General features: G+C 38.8%; 1 protein-coding gene across 1 annotated transcript in view; it reads left to right on the plus strand.

The window, feature by feature from the left end:
* Positions 1–18,893, plus strand: part of DNAH17 (dynein axonemal heavy chain 17) — a 220,544-nt gene that overhangs the window by 22,203 nt on the left and 179,448 nt on the right. Inside the window, exons 11-16 of the mRNA XM_027850181.1 lie at positions 2,390–2,658; positions 3,372–3,567; positions 4,934–5,080; positions 14,154–14,262; positions 17,802–17,905; positions 18,487–18,627. Coding sequence (XP_027705982.1) covers positions 2,390–2,658; positions 3,372–3,567; positions 4,934–5,080; positions 14,154–14,262; positions 17,802–17,905; positions 18,487–18,627 — 966 coding nt within the window. The remainder of the gene's footprint in view (positions 1–2,389; positions 2,659–3,371; positions 3,568–4,933; positions 5,081–14,153; positions 14,263–17,801; positions 17,906–18,486; positions 18,628–18,893) is intronic.

Genomic DNA, 18,893 nt, shown 5'->3' on the forward strand with positions numbered 1-18,893 from the left:
GGAGAAGGGAAGGGGAATGGGGGGGGACATGGGAAGCAGGGGAAGGGTCAGGGAAAGCAGGAGGGGTGGGGGAGAAAGGGGAACAACAGGAAGGGGCGGGGAGAGGACCAGGGAAGGAGATAGGGGTGGGGGAAGAGGCAGGGAAGAGGCAGGGAAGTGGCCGGGGGGATGACCTGGGGGCCACAAGAAGGGGATCATCTAAGATAGCGAGTTGGTTTCCCAATCTGCTTTTGTAGGGTGACTCTAGCTATGAGCATTTTACAATTTTTTTTCTGAAAATGGGTTCCTGTGAGAGTATCCTGAAGGCCATTATGTACGATATTTCTGTCCATTTCCCCTCTTGTCAACAGCATAAATCTAGCTGTATGAGAGTATTGTATTGCAAAGACCCAAAAATGTGCCATGTTTCTTGGTCCTCCAGGTGATACTGAAGCCAAGCTGTGTTGCAAAATAACACAAAGTATTTCTTTTTGAGGTCTCAAGAGAAACTGAACTTTTTCTAATTCTTTAAAAGACAACACAAGGGCAAATTTTGGGGCATTGAAAAGGATTAGTCCACCATGGGTATAGGGGCTGGTAGTCTCTCTGTGAAGGAGGATCTGGGGGTGTAGAGGGAGTAAGCCTCGGGAAGTCAAAAAGGCACCTGCAGTTTTCCCAATTCTCTAGAGTCCTAGAGAATCAAAAGAATTGGGCATATGTTCCCAGATAGGGGGTCCCCTGTTCTGTGGAAGGTGTGCCCAGGTCTGAGACAGCCTTGAAACTGTCTGACCCAAATGGAGCTAGAGAGTTCAGGCCCAAAAAGCACCTCCAAGCCTTCTTAGGTGCTTGGAGAGCCATCCCAAGTGTAGAGCAAGAAAGGTATAGAGAGAGAGGAGGCTTACATATCTTCTGGTCTTGGCGGGAGAAGGTCCGGCTTGAGGGGGCCAGGCAATTCCCTATACAGGCCACCAATATGGTGCAGTTTGGGGTGCTGGGAACCTTGAAATGTAAGGGTACAGGGGGTCTGCTGCAAAAGAATTCAACCACTCAAGCATTCTTTCAGTCAGAGTAGCAAGGTTTTATTGTAACATCAGAATGGTGTGCAAGATTCCTAGTAAATCTGCAGTATTGTATCGCCAATAGGAGTGGGCAGAGTTCCTAGTGAGTCTGTGCTTAATGGGGGTGAGAATGATACTTTTATACAGAAAAAAGACTATGAAAAGATCTGGATGGGATTAAGGAGGGATAAATAGCCTGGGGTGGTTCAAGGGCTACAGAGAAAAGGTCTGGATGGGATTAAAAAGTGGCAAGTAGCAGGCAAATGAAGACAATGAAAGGAGTTAAGTGGTTATTGAGTATAGATAGACTGGGATGTGTTGGATGCCTCAGGCAAAGTACCAGGGACTGGGTTGCTGCAATGTATGGGAAAGTTCAGGGGCTGGGTTGCATTCAGAGACATGGTCTTTTCCTTTTAGGGGTCCATGTCCCACAATCCCATCAATTTCATCATCTAGGCTGGGGAAAAAAATCAATTGATAAGAATTTTTCCTGATGAGCCCCACCGCACACATACACACATAGGTTTCTGCTGGACCAGGTCTTCTTTCTATATTTCCTGGTGTCTTGAAATTGATACAGTTTAATGAGACTTAGCAATCATAGTCTAAGCACCATACTAATGCTGCTTCTTTAAAAAAAAATTTTTCTCATATTTTTCTTTGCCCAAGTCTGATTTCTTTAGTTGATACATCATGGTGTGTTGGAGAAAAGCACTAGATTTAAAGTTAGAGGACCTGTGTTCAAATCCCAGTTTTGCTACTTACTAGCTATACAGGCTTGAGAAAATCAACTAATTTCTCTTTGTATCTCAATTTCTTCATCTGTAAAACAAAGGACAAAACTAGATGATCACTAGGGTCCTTTCCATCTCTAAATCTGTGGTCCCAATTTTTTTTTCTGGACTCTAGATGTTAGGATCATTGCTTATTTGCATCTTGGTCAAATATTTTGGAGCCAAAAATGCCCATCAAATCAATCAAGGCACAAAGTTCAAATCATAACTACCTCTATGACTTAGACAAGTCATTTAACCTCTCCAGGTCTCAGTTTCATCATCTGTAAAATGAGGGAATTGGATTAGGTGATCTCCAAGGTTCTCTCTAGTTGTAAAATCTATGATTCTATTAGAGAAAAAAAATGTGTGAAGGTATGCAGGAGGGAGGATTTCATTTATTCACTCACTGCACACATAAGAAAAGCTAATATTAAAGTTTGAAAAAAGGATCAAACAGTGTCTTAAGAAATGTGTCCATGTGTCCCTCCTCAATGGCCATAGAATTAAGAATAGTGCTAGATGAATAGGGAAACAAATGTTTTTTGGCTAAGCCAAAATCATCTCTTTACCTTTCAGTTATTACACATGTTTGGGGGGCTTCTCGAACGGCCTCTAATATTGATGGAAGTAGTTCCCAGGTATACAGTCATGTTGAATATGTTTGATGCTGAATTGGATAATGCCAAGATTTTGTACGATGCTCAGATATTGGCTACGAAAGAAGGAGGTGGAGTCCCACCAATAAATAAAAACATGCCTCCCATTGCTGGACAACTGAAGTGGAGTCTGGAGCTCCAAGAAAGGCTGGAGGCACCAATGAAGGATTTTAGACACATTGAACATCTGTAAGTCATGACTCCTTAGGCTAGAAGAGACACCAAGGTACAACTGACTTTTTTTTATTCATTATTATTGTCAGCAAATTAATTAATACCAGCAGATAATCCCAAAAACTTAATTTCAGCCAAAATTTTCAGTTTCATCTTTTATCAAACCTTTATCTACCAGTGGTTTAGCACCTTTGTGCTGGGGAAAGAAACCTGGATGTGTATTAAGAAGTCCTAGGTTTAAATCCTACTTCTATTAACTTCTTCTTTTGGCTTCAACTTTCTAATCTGTTAAATGATGAGATAGGACTTAGTTATCCCTAAAAGTTCCTTTCAACTCTAAATCTATAATTGTGTGAGACAAATTTGAACATCTTTTTCCTCTGTCTCTTAATTTTAGACAAATGTTAACATATAGAGAAATGGAAATCAATAGAGAGAATTCTTTTAAAGCACTGGTTGGATTAGTTGACCTCTAAATTCCCTTCTAACTCTTGAGATTCTGTGGTTCTGTGACTCAAGGACTGCAACAAGAAGCCTGGGGAAGTAGGGATGATTCACAAAGTTGATAATCAATTCCTGAATGAACTGAAAGTTGCTTGCCTCGATATTGTCATCTAGCAATCATGGTTTGTGTAGGTCAAAAGGGTTCTCTAGTTGACTGATTTTTTTTGGATTCATTGTATGAAATCCTATGCTGTTTTTCTGCTTAATTGCAATTCTAAATTCAGGGTCATGTCCAGTGCAGAGGCTAAGGTGATCTATCAAAAATATGAGGAGATGATGTCTTTACTTCAAAGCTACCGTCAGTCTATTTACAAGCAGTGGATGGAGAGAGTGGACGAAGACTGCCACTTTAATCTAGGACAACCCTTGATTGTGAGACATCCAACCACAGACCTCATCCATGTGAACTTCAGTAAAGCGGTTGGTAGCTATTTTGCTGGGCTATATGGGAGATGAGTATAAGATTGCTGTGTAGGAGACATCAGATTTTTATTATAGCTAGGGGTAGTTATTCTATGAGTACATGTAAGATCCCCAAAATGAAAGTCTCTGCAATCAGAAGTCAGAACATGAATTTAGAAATATGGGCTACAAAATATCACAGTAGTGAAAACAACTTCAACTATATATAAATAAGCAAGAAGCCTCATCAGTCTGAAAAAAAACTATATTTTCATATTTCTGGACAGGTCACTTAGGAGTCATCCAAGAGAGCAGATGAGACAGGTGCTCAGAGGACTGAAAAATAACCTACAATGTTTGGAAGGGGCAGCAGGAGAGGGGTGGTGGAGGAAGGATAGTAATAATAGGTCTAAACCCTTGGAAACTAGTTTCAGTGCTCTGACATAATAAGAACATAGGATCTAGATTTAGAGCTGGAAGCAACCTTAGTGGTCCAGTATTTTATCCAGTACCCAAGTATCTGGTCTGATTTGAAGAGGCAATGATGATAAAGATGGCTCCTAGGCTTGCCTCTAGAGGCTCAAAGCGGATAAGGAAGGGCTCCCTAAGCCATTACCAAAAAGAGTACTGCGGGAAATTGGTTCTTTTCTCAATTCCTTTCTCACTCCTCCTGGTTGCCTGTGTTCTCCTGTCATCTATTAGTTACTTTTAATCAGCAGTGCATTTCTGGTCTCCTCCTTTTTCTAATTTCTTGTCTTTCTGACCTTATAGAATCCTTTACTTCTTCTTGGCAATGGAGCTGGGCTGATTCATGGGCTTCAACTCAACATGTTAGTGGGCTTCCCTATAGAATAACTCAGGAGGGTTAGCCCCAAAAGTGAAGTCCCTAAAACATCAGTGGTCCCTTAGAGTCAGCCAGGGCCAACACATGTTCTATGATTATGGGAAAGTCTGGCCTATGAATAGTCAATCCTACTTGGAAACTAAAAAATAGTTAACTCTAAAAACTAGATGTCTAAGATTACAGTAGTCACAACTATGCAAGGGCTAGCTGCTCCAGGCTGGCACAAGGTTTATGGGAGTAGGGTAGGGAGATTGGAATAGGTCGAGTACCCAAAACAGCAAATTGGTGAGTCGTTATTTGGTAAATTTTTTCTATAAAAGTTATTTGTAGTAGATTCTTCCATTTATCATATTCTTGTTCTTTCTGAGTTAATTGAATTTGAGAACTTTTTACTTGTATTGCTTGTTTTGGGGGTGAGGTGAGGGAGTAGGGAGAGCTGACCCTAGGAAAATCTTAACTTATGTACCATCTTTCCTGAATCTAATTGCAGGATTATTGATATTTATAGCAGCCCTTTTCTCTAATATTCTTTACCTTCAGTTAGTGGCTGTTCTAAGAGAGGTCAAGTACTTGAACTTTCAGGAACAAAAAGAGATTCCAAGTAGTGCAGAGAGTCTTTTCTCCAAGAATGAAACCTTCCGAAAGTTTGTGGGCAACCTGGAGCTCATTGTTGGCTGGTATAATGAGGTAAGTGGAGTTTTTGCAAAGTATCTGTTTCTGTCTTAAATAACAACAACAATAACAATGCTTAAGTTCCCCAAATGAGCATTCTGTCATGGCACAGAGATGAGAGATGGGGTGTTGTATTCAAGGAACAGCAATTGGGCCAGGCTAGTTGAATTATGGAGTGCATGGAGTAGAGAATAAAGTATAATGTAGGAAAGGACCAGGTTGTAAAGCCTTTTAAAAGCCAAACGAAAGACTTCATATCTAATCTTGAATATAATAGAGAGCCACTGAAATGTGGAGGGGAGTGACTTGGAAATCTTTGGAGAGCGTAAGTCTCACTGTTTTGTGCATCGCCTGATGGTAAGGGTTATTTAACTGGATTATTTCTATTATTATATCTTCCAAGAAATCTTGAATGATTTCAGTGTAGCTATGAGAGATACCTGAGGCAGCTGGTGGCTCAGTGTATAGAACACTGGACTTGAAGTCAGGAAAACCTGAGTTCAAATCCAGCCTCAGACACTTCCTAGCTGTATGACCCTGGGCAAGTCCCTTAACCTCTGATTGCCGAATCCACTGGAAGAAATGCCAAACCACTCCAGTATCTTTGCTAAGAAAACCCCAAAATGGGGTCATGAAAGGTCAGACACAACTGAAATGACAGAACAACAAACAACAACAAAATGGAAGATACTTTGTTGTAAAGGGGCCTATAAGTCGATGTTTTGTTATATTGACTCAAATTTCATTCATAATCAAAAAGCACAATGGGATCATGTCTTCTTTACATCTTTCAGTTAATTGTGAAATGGGGAAGGTGTGGTTCACTGTTGAATATTGCTCATGAATGTTTGCTTGCTCCCTCCCAATACCTTCACCAAGGAAGTCCTTGATCGTGTATATACAACTCACAAAGATTTTGTATAGATGGGAGACAGGCGAATACAATGATAGATATGGATGTTCTCTAGGTTGCTTTTTTTCAATATTAACAAGGTCTGATTTGATATATTCCTCTCCTACAGATACTTTTTATTTAGCTCTCTCAAAGCTGTCATAGTTGCATCACCTCCATCACATATCTCCTCTAAACACCCTTGGTCTAATCAGGCTGCTTTCCCCATCTTTATTCTCTTTAGAGTCGTTTCTATCTCCTCTAGGCTTTTCTAGGATTGTGATGTTGAAGTTCACAAGTGGTGGCTCCATCAACCTTGATAGAGAAAAGAGTTTGTTTAAAAATTTTTTTGCAAATATTTTTTCTTTTTCTTCTTCTTTGGAGTACTCCTTCCATTTTCATCCTTGAACGTACTTAGGATGACTTTACTTATTTTGATATCCTGCCAAGCTATTTTAAAACTGGTTTTAGTCATCATTGTTTCTGTTTACTTTATACATCAATTCTATCCTTAATCATCTGTCATTCTTCTTCAAAAGATCTTACAAACAAGTTTATATTCTAACTGGGTATTGTGTTTGGTACCCATCTCTCTTCATTTGATAAATAAATACATTTGCTGCCTAAGGTGGTTTGGGGCTCTCTTCTCTTTGTTTTAACCAATTATGATTGGTTAAGCTACTGAATGAAATTATTTTATAATTAGTATTGTTGTCATTTCTCTTTTGATTTTCAATTACTTACTTAAATAGTTCAATTATACATAGTTAAAATTGTATGCCATTTATTTTTCTCTTTCTTCTTTCTTCTTACTTTTTATTAATTTTGATCTTAGCTCTAATGAGTCAACATCCTGATTGTCTACACATAGCTGACTCAGAGTTAACTCCCAAATTGATCAAACATCTTTTCCTGTCTTTGAAATAGAATAAAATGTTTTTCATTATTTGTAGTGTCATTTGGTGCTAACAATGCCTTCTATCTACCAGTTTGTTTGTTTTAAAGAAAATGTTCATGATATAGAGCAGTGAGACTCCTATATAATCTATAAGTCTTTAGCCTCTCTCCTTCTTCCTGAATCATGCTTTTTCGTACATTTCTCCCCATCCTCATCTTTTCCCATCTTTGTGTTGAAGTCACCAATGATCAGAGTGTATGAGGATTTGCTTTGGAATATCTTATGAAATTCTTCAAAGGATTTCTCAGCAATTGATGTTGGTGTATAAGCTGCAATTATTTTCAGGGTAGTTTTTTGTAAGTGTTTATCATTAATAGTCCAATACATGATAACCAACTATTCCAAGAAATAATGAATGCTCACTCCATGACCTTCCTTCTTTGCATCTCTAAGGAGTACCTGTGAGTCTTCCTTCTATTTAGCTGCAACTTCTGGTTTTGTTTATATCAAGAATGTCAAGATTAATATGATTCAGCTCCAGCAACAACATATCCATTCATTGGCTGTTGGACAAGAATCTTACATTTGGAAGACCAACAATCAAATTAAGCCATACTAATGGCCTAAAAACTGTACAATTCTTCGCTCTCTGTGCTAGAGAGAAGGGGTCAGACAGTGCTAAGAATTATAGAAGTGTAAGATTCTTGTGTACCAAGAAATACGTGTACATGTATGTGTATATATATATATATATATATATATATACACACACACATATATGTGTGCACTGTAGAGACCCACATGCACACATTTACTGCTTCTATCACCAAGTGATCAGCTTGCTCATGATATGCCTGTCTATAGTTAGCTAGATTTTCCCTCAGAAAACAGACTAGTTCTATTACAGGTGACAAATTCTAAGCCTTTTCAGCATAGTTAGAACCTGACAGAGCCTAAGCTCCTCGGTATGCCCTTTGAAGACACCAGTTTCACTTCACTGTCATAATGAGGTATCTAACGATTTTGTTGAGGCAAAATAAACTCTAAAAGAAATAATTATATTAGCTTTTAAAATAAATGTTGCTCTGGGATAAAGGCTAGTTTGTCATAACATCTGATCTAGCATAGAACCATTGTTGTGGGGTATGGTTAATGATTCCAGAAATCTCTGAGGAGTTTTGTCAGAATTTCTTGATACAACCCCATGTGTCACATTACCCAATCATGCCAGTAAATTGGTTTCTTTTTCCTGTTTTTCCCCCTGGGGTAAGGAAGTAGTAAAAGTGGTACTGTATCAGTTCATGGAGATCTTTCCATGCTTCTCTGTGCTCATCACATTCATCATTTCTTACAGCACAGTCATATTCCATTACATTCACATACAACAGTTTGTTTAGTCATCCCCAGTCAATGGGGAAAGAATATCCAGTTCTTTGCTATCACAGAAAATGTTGCTATAAAGATTTTGGTGTACATGGTGACTTTCTTCTCTCTTTTTTCTGTAGGAGGTCAAGCAACCTTCCCCTCCATTGTTTCACACCTTTGAAGTGCTTTAAAGTATATGTGGCTGACAGTACTGGCAAAAGAGATGGGTCTAGGTCACTCCTGAGTGTACAAAGATTCTTGGTGCCCTTGCTCCATTTGGCTACAGCAAGGTCCATGAATAGGTTTATTTCTCCCTGTTAGGGCTCTGCTGCTGTTTCAGCATCTCTCTCTGGTACTTGCTCCTTTGTAGAGGCCATGTGGCTGCATAGGCCTCTCAAGGTTTATATGAAGCCAAGCATCTCTATCTTTCATCTCCAAAGTCTACATTCATCCCTTATGTCCATAAAAATGCCTGGCAGTCCTCTGAGAAAAATGTGGGGAGGAGCTGCCCTGCATGGCTGACATCAGAGGCTATCATTCGTGCTCATCCTTGATTTGAATGAGATGATAAATCCCTTACAAATTCAATTTAGTATAAATTCTGGCCCCTAAGAGTCTTTAAGATATTTGAGACCAATTGAAGCAGTTGTTGCATGCGTGGCAGCTAGGTGAAATAGTGGATACACAGTGGACTAGACCTGTATTCAAGAAGATCTGAATGCAAAACTGGTCTCGGAGACTTACTAGCTATGTAATCTTGGGCCAATTACTTAACCTGTCTGCCTCAGTTTCTGCATCTGTAAAATGGGGATAATAATGGCACCTACCTTCCAGGGTTAATGTAAGGATAAAATTAGATAATATTAGTAAAGTGCTTTGCAAACTTTAAAGAACTATATAAATACTAGGCAGCATTATTACTATGGTTATTATTATCTTATTACATCCCTGGTAATTGATGCATACATTTCTGTCTTCCTTTCCTTGCCTTGGGTAACCAAAGTCTTACATGGTTCTGTCTCCTTCTCACTTTGCATGTAATTGCTATATTTCTAAAGCATAATGAGGAATAGTCTCAAAACATACCAGCAAAGCTTACACTCCTTTTTCTTCATAAGTAGCCTGAATGAATGCAGCTCCCTTAGGGGTAGAAATACCAGTATATTCTCCGAAGGAAAATGGCCCCACCTGCTTCTTTCCCACCTCCACAGTTTGGTTTTACTGCCTTCACTTTGAACACCCTTTCTCTCCAATCTTACTTGGGAAAATTTCAGGCAGACCCCTAGGAACATGCATACTTTGGAACATACTGAGAAGTACAGTCCCTCCTGAGATGATTTGAATAATCCCACACTGAACCTAAAGAGAATAAATTGAAGAATGTAGTCAGAGTGCTTTCTCAGTCCTTAGACTAGTGATGAACTGTCATCATCCTGGGGGGAGGTAGGTCCAGCCTTAATGCCAGGAAGTAAGGACACTGTGGGAAAGTTTCAGTCACCCAGCTGCAAACAAAGTCAGTACTGCTGAGCCTCAAACACCTCAAAGGAAAGAAGTTGATGTCTAAGGGAAAGTGTTCAGTTGGGTTTGGGAAAATCCACAATTACCACAATTACAACCATCCCCTCTCATTCTCCTGTCTTCAGCCTCCCATTGTCTCCTGGCTTCCTCCTGCTTCCTACAAACATATCCAAGCCTTGCCCATACTTAGAAACTCCTCACAAGACCTTTCACCGCTCAAACAATCATCTGATAGTTCTCCTTTTCACAGCCAAACTTAGAAAAGGTTGTTTTATTAACTCCACTTCTCTTCCTCTCAATTTACAATCCTTGGCATCTGATCTCAACACTCTTCTAAGATACCAGTGTTCCCTTAATTGCCAGATTTAATGACCTTTCTCAATTTTCCTTTCCTCTCTGCAACATTTGGCACTGTTGACCACCCTTCCTCCTAAAGGCTCTCTCTTCTCTGGGTTTTTGGCACACTCCTCTTTCTTAGCTCTTTTCCTATCTGTATGAACCTTCCTTCTCAAATTTCTTTTCTAGTTCCATATCACACGCCTAATTGGGGTTGTATCTCAAGGATGTGCATTGGCCTCTCTTTTTTTTCCTCTCTCTACATACTCTCACTTGGTGACCTCATCAACCCCTATGGGTTGAATTATCATCTTTATGTAGATGAATTCCAGATCTATTTATGTGACCCATAATTCTCCTAGGCTCTGGTCCTTTATCAGCAACTTGCCCTATAGACATCTCAAACTCAACACATGCAGAGTAAAACTCATGATCTTTCCCCAAAAAATCCATCCCATTTCTAAACTTCCCAATTTCTTTTGATGGTACTATGATCCTTCCAGTTTCTGAGGCTTACAACCTCAGCATTATCTTTGACTCTTCCCTCCCTCTATATATCTGTTCAGTTGCCAAATCTCATTGTTTCTTCCTCCACAATGTCTTGCAACAGATCTCTTTTGTCATGAACAAATCTCTTCACGTGGTCTCCATCCTAGATCAGACCCTCATCACCTCTGGAATACTGCAGTAGGCTCCTAATTGGCTTTGCTGCCTTGTTTCTTTTCTCTCTATTCCTATTCTTGCACTCTGTAGCCAAAGTCACATTCTTATTGCTCTTCACACATGAGACTTTACTCCTTATCTCTATGCTTTTGCACTGGCTGTCCGCTAGGTTTGAAATGCAATTCCCTCTTAGTTCCACCTCTTAAAAATCCTTATTTATCGTTCCAAACTCAATCCAAACATCATAGTTAATATGAAACTTTTTCTGATTCCCCCAGTTTTTCCTGTCCAAAGCTATCTTGTATATTTTATATCTATATTCTCTTGATGCTTATTTATGTACAAGGTGTCTCACCTGTTAGAATGGAGTTCCTTGAAGGCCAGAACTGCACCATTTTTGTTGTATTCCCAGCACCTCTTGCAATGGTACATAGTGAGAGAAATGATTATTTCTCTCTTATATTAACAATCAATTATTGAATTAGGACCAGGATTTTTCCTGTAGGTTGTTCAGTCTCAGAAGGACATCGTTGATGGATGAGATTGCCTAAACCCCCTGGGGTACATGCCTTTCAATCTTTAGTGGGAGACCCCACCCAAATAGAGAACCTTACAAAGAATTTAATCTATTCTGGATGAAATCAGGCCCACTGTGTTGTAGACAGAGAGGTTTGCGTGATGGAAGTCATGTCCTCCAGCCCCTCATTAGAATAGGTTCACCTATCATTAGAATATTCATTCTCATTACTTGTTAACCAATCAAAGTTGATTGCTACCCTAAGGAACATCCACTCTTCCAAGGGCATGTAAGCACTGAGTAGGTTCCATGAGAGATCTTTGGTATTTGAGAGTTCCACTAATCTCTTTTAATAATTATCTGCTAGCATGATTAATAAAATGATTACCCAGAAGCTATGTCTCTCAGACTTTTTATCTGTCACAATGGTAAGTACTTAATAAATGCTTCTTAATTGTTTACATGGTGGTTTGGGGGTAACTGAAATCCTTGCTCTTGGATGAGTCACTGAATGTATACACAGAGAGCAATAACACATCAGGAGGGGAAATGGCTTTACTAAAGAGAAATCTTGGGTGTGGCATTTCATTGTTAGGATTGTAAACTCTGCAGGGAAAAATTTATAAATTCCTCATCAGACTAGAAGAGAAATGTCGTGCTTCTCCTATAATTACAGTTGAAGAATTGACAAATGGCACAGTGTCCATTTGCTGGTGAGGAAGTACTGCAGGCTTTAGGAGAGCTGCATACATGACCTGGCTTTGGTGAAATAAAATCTCATGAGGACAGTGCCATGCCCAGAGGACCTGAGTATAAGAGAATTCTCCATATTGTAACTATAAATTGGCCTGGGAAATAGTCTTTATAAGATTTCATGGCACTGTGGGTGACTGCAGTTTACATGTTGAAGAATATTTTTGTTGTTTCTCCTGTAACCTCGGCCCAATCCCAAGCTCTGCTGATCTGGGCTGGAAAAATGACTTGTGATTTTCTTTTTCTTGGATTTTTTGATTGAGATTCAGTCTGGTGTGTTTTCTAGAGCTTTTCAGAGGAGTTGGGGGAGGGTGGTATAGGGGAAGGAACTCACTGTTCATCGTCCTGCTACTTGGCCATCTTACCATAAGATATTATGTAATTAAATTAAATTGAATATTATAAAATTATAACCAGCATGGTCACAGGGGGAAACTAGTGTCAACCTACTGTGTTTCAGATTCCTGGGTCAAGGCACAAGCCAAAAATACTTTGATATCCACAAAGTAACCTGGATGCTCTGTGTCATGGGCACCTCTGACCCATTAGCTTTAAATTTTACTACCCCTTAATCTCCTTGTCAACTGGTAGCTAACCTATAAACCAATAAATCTACCAGGGAAGCCAATATTTAAATTTGCAATTTCTCTAGATTGAAGGAATCATTTTGTATTGCAGATATCTTCTGTTCTTAAGATAATTGGTTTGTAACTCTTCCCTGATGAGGATAGTCTTGGGAAATGTGTATTTAAAGCAAAATCTTACAAATTATTGTATTTCAAATAAACTAGAAGAATTCATTATTTTGGGAAAAAATCTTCTCAAAAAGTGTCTATGACTCATTTTTATCAGCTTTATAAATTTTTAGTTGATCAGTTCTATAAATCCAGGTTTTCCTACATCAGATTTACTTAAAAAGGAGTGTTCTGGTTTCCTTGAAAGGGGATATGCCTGTATTATATTGAACTCTCTGTGTTCTGCTTATGATCCGAAGTAAACCTGGTCTTTCTGCTTCTTGTTGCTCAGTTAGCTTCCACGTATTGGGCAGATAGCTAATCTGGTAGAGGTTTGGGCTTGAACACAAAAAATGTCAAATGTGGAGCGGGGGTGAGTTTTGGATTGCTTGAATATTCTGTGTCTGTGTATCTGAATATGTCTTTGATTCAATATTTTACTGCATTACAAAGTTAAATATGAAAGGTTTTGAATTGTGTGCTATATTTATATTATTAATAATAATTATTATCTTCATTCCCCATTAGCCCAGGCAATTGAGAGTTTTTAGGATCATTGATTATGGTTATAACCAGGTGGCACAATGAATGAGCCAGGCCTGGAGTCAGGAAGACTCCCCTTCCTGAGGTCAAATCTGGCTTCAGACACTTACTAGCTGTGTGACCCAAGTCATATAACCCATTTTGCTTCAGTTTCCTCATCTGTAAACTGAGTTGGAGAAGGAAATGGCAAACCACTCCAGTATATTTGCCAAGAAAACCCCAAATGGGGTCACAAAGAGTTGGACATGACTAAAAAAATAACTGAATAAACAACAATGAGATTATAGCTAGACAGCATCTAGTCAAAACTCCCTCGTTTTACAGAGGAGGAAACTGAGACCCAAATGGGTTAATAGGCTTGCCCAAGGTCACACAAGGTTAAGAACTGGTGGAGCCTGTATTTGAACCAAAGTCTTCTGACTCCAAATCTAAAGGAAATATGTACTACTGGATTCCATGCTGCCTCCCTTGATTGTATGTAAATCTTCAATAATAAAATGGTTCTGGGGGGGCAGCTAGGTGGCGCAGTGGATAGAGCATCGGCCCTAAAGTCAGGAGGACCTGAGTTCAAATCCGGCCTCAGACCAAAACACTTGACACTTACTAGCTGTGTGACCCTGGGCAAGTCACTTAACCCCAATTGCCTAAAATAATAATAATAATAAAATAATAAAATGGTTCCCAAATGTATTAAGACAAAATGGGCATCTCTTGGGATATGTGATCACAATCAATTCCTGATTGAATGAGGATTTATTTCAAATATTCAGATTGATACTGAGTGATAATGTATAAGTACTTACCAAAATATTTCTTTTAATTGTGACGTTGGATTTTACAGATGAGTCTGAAATGCCTTTGTTTTGCAGATAAAGACCACTGTTCAAAAAGTAGAATTTCCACTGATCAAGACAGAATTAGAAGCAATTGACGTGAAGTTACAGAAAGCTGAAACAACATTGTTTTGGAATGGTGAAGGTATTAAGGAAATGACTTCACATTTAGTTGAATGACATCCACCAAAGTCCACTTCTACCATTAATACCACATATCCTAAAGAAGCCATTGATTTGTTTTTGTTTTCTAACAAAAACAAAAAAATAACAACCTTGCTTTCAGAATTCAACTTCAGAAAAGACATGGTGGGTGGGGTGTGTGGTGAAGGGGAAAGGTAAGACCTGGGAGAGGAGCACTAGGACTTTAGTGGCCATGTTGTGGAGCCAGTGTTGGACCAGCAAAGGACCATGAGGCATAGGAACAGCATGAGGGAAACTAGCATGGTCCTTACCTACTCACACTCTAAGGTAGAGCCCCATTGGCCAGCACCCATGGACTTGCCCTATTTACAACTGTATTCTCTTTTACACCTAATATAAACACTTAGATTTTTCTTCTGGGGTTCTTATAAGAGGCTGAAGACAATTCTATACAGTGATCCAGTTCAAAAAGAACCTGTTTAATGTGATATTTCATTAAGGAATAGGGACCTTCTCTCTTTTTTTTTATTTTGACAAACATTTATTATGGTCTTATGCTACCATGTGAAAGGTACCATAGCACAGGGGATAGAGAGTCAGTATCAGACTCAAGAAGACCTGACTTCAATTCCTTTCTCTGACATATGTTGTCCATGTGACATCCTGCAAGTCACTTTTTAACCTTTCAATATGGCAGACAGTGATGTCAGGTTCTAAGTGACATAGCCATAGGATATCAGCATTGGTCAAGTGTTTTCTCCACTTGGAAATCACCTAGACCTGTGAAATCCCAAGTACAACTCCTTACTTCTACTTCACCACAAATCTAACTTACCTGGCCCTAGGGAAAGAAATATCAAGACACAATGGTTCCTACCTTCATCAGACCTTCTCTTTTTAAAGGGACATTATTTAATACCTCCTGGTCTCATCAGGCTACCCAGACATGCAATGTCTGGTAGGGTCAGATGGTAGGGATAATGTGGGCACTGTGCTTGGTAAAAACTTTTGTATGATAGTAATGGCATTCTCTGGTTTAGTCCCCCTCAGAGGGGACTCTGCTTTGGCCCTGACCCTAATATATTTTATTTTTCATATCTTATTATTTATATATTATTATATATTATATTAATGTTATATTAACATAATAAAATAAAATATATTAGTATAACATACTGTTGTATATTATTTATATCAGTTTTCAACTGATGGCTCATTTTGAAGCCCTGAGAGTTGACCAACACCATCCTCTGCTGTCCTCTGTATAAAAACAAGATGTTACTGGCTCACTGATTCATTCATATGCTAGGAGCTGCCTTTCTATTAGTCAAGATGGGTTTTGCTGAGCCATCCATACATTCTTACTGTTTCCTCTCTGAGAAAGGCATGTGCTTGTGTAGCCCGTGAGGAGTTTCAGCCCTTGACGTTGGTTTCATTTGTGCTACAGTGGGACTGTTTTTTGTAGCATCCTTGTCCTTATGAAGGACCAAAAAAAGGCTTCAACTTGCTAAACTCTGTGGCACAGTGGATAGAGTACAGGGCTCAGAGTCAGGAAGACTTGAGTTAAAATCTGACCTGAGACACTTATTAGCTGTATGACCCTGGGCAAGTCATTTAACTTGTATTTGCCTCAAATTCATAATAGTGCTTACCTCTCAAGGTTGTTGTAAGGATTAAATGAGATAGTAATTGTAAAACGAATTGATCCTTTTGTGAAGGCAAAGTAGGCCATCTTTTACCTCAGTTCTTACTTAGCCTTTAACTACTGAATAAGTGTTGCCTCAGACAAACAAAGACTGGGAAAGACCTTAGCTTAAAAAGGCTAAAGTCTCCCACTATATCCCGGGCCATCACCAGTCATCTTGACCTATGTCTTGTCACTGGACTCCAATGACTCTGGAGGACAGAATGGAACACCGCTCTGCCTCACTCAAATCCAGTTCACTTGCAAGTCAAGATATCACCTTCCTGATGTCATTGGTCCTCTTTGAGAACAAAGTTGAATAACAACAAACAATTGAAAAGTGCTTAGTATAGAGCTTGGCACGTAGTAAGTGCTATATAAACCTTAGCTATTAATTATTATTATGTAGAGTCATAGAATATTGGAGCTGGAAAGAGTATGACACTTCTCTAGTCTATTAACTGTTCCCCCACACATGACACCTTATCTATCTCCATACCTGAAATGCACTTCCTTGTCACTTCTTCATCTTAGAAACCATAAAATCCCTCAGGTTTCAGTTCAGTGTCACCAGCTACATGAGGTCTTTCCTGATCCCCTCAAATGTTAGTGCTCTTCCACATGAAATTTGTTTACTTTTTATATACTCAGTATTTACATATCCATTTATGGGTTATAAACCCTCCCCCTACCCTCAGTATAATGTAAGTGCCTTGAGGGCAGGGACTGTTTGATTTTTGTTTTTGTATCCCTGACATCTAGTACAAAGTGCTTCACCCATAGTAGATAGATAACACCCCTAATCAAAGACAACTTGTGGGGGTTCTCTGTTATCCTGTGTAAGCAGAAGGAGACGTGACTTCTAATTGGCTGAAACACCCCAAAGACTACTTCCCTCTCTCCCACTTTGAGGTCTCTCCTCAGCACAACAGTGCTATGGGCTGTCCAGGGAATTGTCACCAGCCACTTGTAGGCAGCAGTGTTAGAGATATTTCATTTTTGTTGAATTACATTAAATGTAATTGAATTGAATCACATAGTATAATCCCCTCATTTTATCAACAAATCAACAAGCATTTATTAAGTATTTCTTATATGCCAAGCACTGTGCTAGGCCCCCAAAGAACAAAGACAAAAGTCCCCTCAAACAATTTATAGTCTAAGGGATGATACACACACACACACACACACACACACACACACACACATACATGCATGCATACATACATACATACATAAAATAAATTTTGTATGTCATGTATAGTATAAGTACATACACATATATATTTATCTACAGATTAAAACAACTTATTTGTTACATATATTGTATCTAAATATACTTTGTTATGATGTACCTAATATATTATATATTATACTTATATTATTTAATATATGATATACATTAGATATATTATGTTGTATCATATCATAGTATATATTATACATAATTTATCCATGTAACACCCCTTACATAATAATAAAAATACATTTTATATTAAATGTATTTTATTGTATGGTATATTTAGCATAATGTATTATATAAGATGATGTGTATATATTTAGATACACAGATTGCATAGGCATAATATATGTGTGTGGCTTTTCCTGGCTCAGTTGTCAATCATTTTGGACATAGCTCCCAGTTAAAGGGACACACGGAGTGGAGTCCTAGCCAAAGGGACAGACTGGAAGTGGTCCTTTTGCAATGGGCTTATGCTCTCTCTTCAGTTAAATATTTCCTATCTCCAACAAAATCAACAGGGCTGCCTTTGACACATTTTGTCACACCCCCATTTCCAGAAATTTTTACAGAAAAGGAAACTGATTCTATGAATATTTTAACTTTATTTTTTTAGGTGTGTTTCAATATATTCAAGAGATGAGAGAAATCCTATATGACTTAGAGACCAGGATCCAGAAAACAAAGCAAAACGTGGAAGGAATTGTTCAGATTATGAATGTAAGTCAATTACAAGGTGCTTGAGAAGTATAGGAATGGAGAAGCAGGGAAAAAGCTGACCAAAAATAATGCTAGAGTATACAACAGTGCATGTCCAGTAATGGGAACTTTAAATTTAAAGAGCACATGAAGGATCCCCACACTACAAAAATGCAAGGGAATACACTGAGCAAATACCGTTTACTGCTCTTGGTCACTATAATTGTGAAACTGGGTTTATTATGGACAGTGAAAGTTCTCTCCCTAATGTGTCTTTTCCAAAGACAGATTTCTTTCTTTTTTTAAAATTTATTTTGAGTTATCAACAGTCACTTCCATAAGCTTTTGAATTTAAAATTTTTCTTCCCCTCCCTCCCCAAGATGGCGCACAATCTGATATAGGCTATACATATACATTCCTATTAAACATATGTCCACATTAGTCATGTTGTAAGGAAGAATTAGAACCAATAAGAAGAACCACAAGAAAGGGGAAACAAAACAAAAAAGAAGGAAAAAAAAAAGAGCAAATGGTATGCTTCAATCCAAAGGCAAATTTCTTACGAGTGGGTTGCTGAACTCTTCTAACCTTTTCCTTTCAGGATTGTTTGGCCAGCCCTATGTTCGAAAGAAAGGACAACAAGAAAGAAACCCTTTTAGACTTGGACGGAAGGGTGAACAACCTCAACAAACGCTGCATGGCAGTCAAAGAAGCTGGAGTGAAGATCCAGGCCATGGTTGCAGTAAGGAAGCTAGAGAAACTCTGGGGAGCACACCCGGTTTCCATGCAGGAGGGGGAGAAGTCAAAATAGACATGATGATGTCATAGGACCAGAGATTTTGAGCGATAGGGGACTAGAGAGACTAGCTAAGCCAACCATCCACTTTTTACAAGAGGGGAACCTGAAGCTCAGGGAGTGAACTGACTTGTCTTAGGTCACACAGGTAATGAGTGAAAAAGGCAGGACACACATGTAGCAGCAGGGCCAGCATTTGAAAGCACATCTCC

Source organism: Vombatus ursinus, unplaced genomic scaffold (genome assembly GCF_900497805.2).
Source record: "Vombatus ursinus unplaced genomic scaffold, bare-nosed wombat genome assembly UNPS02008996.1, whole genome shotgun sequence".
In the NCBI taxonomy this organism is placed as follows: Eukaryota; Metazoa; Chordata; class Mammalia; order Diprotodontia; family Vombatidae; genus Vombatus; species Vombatus ursinus.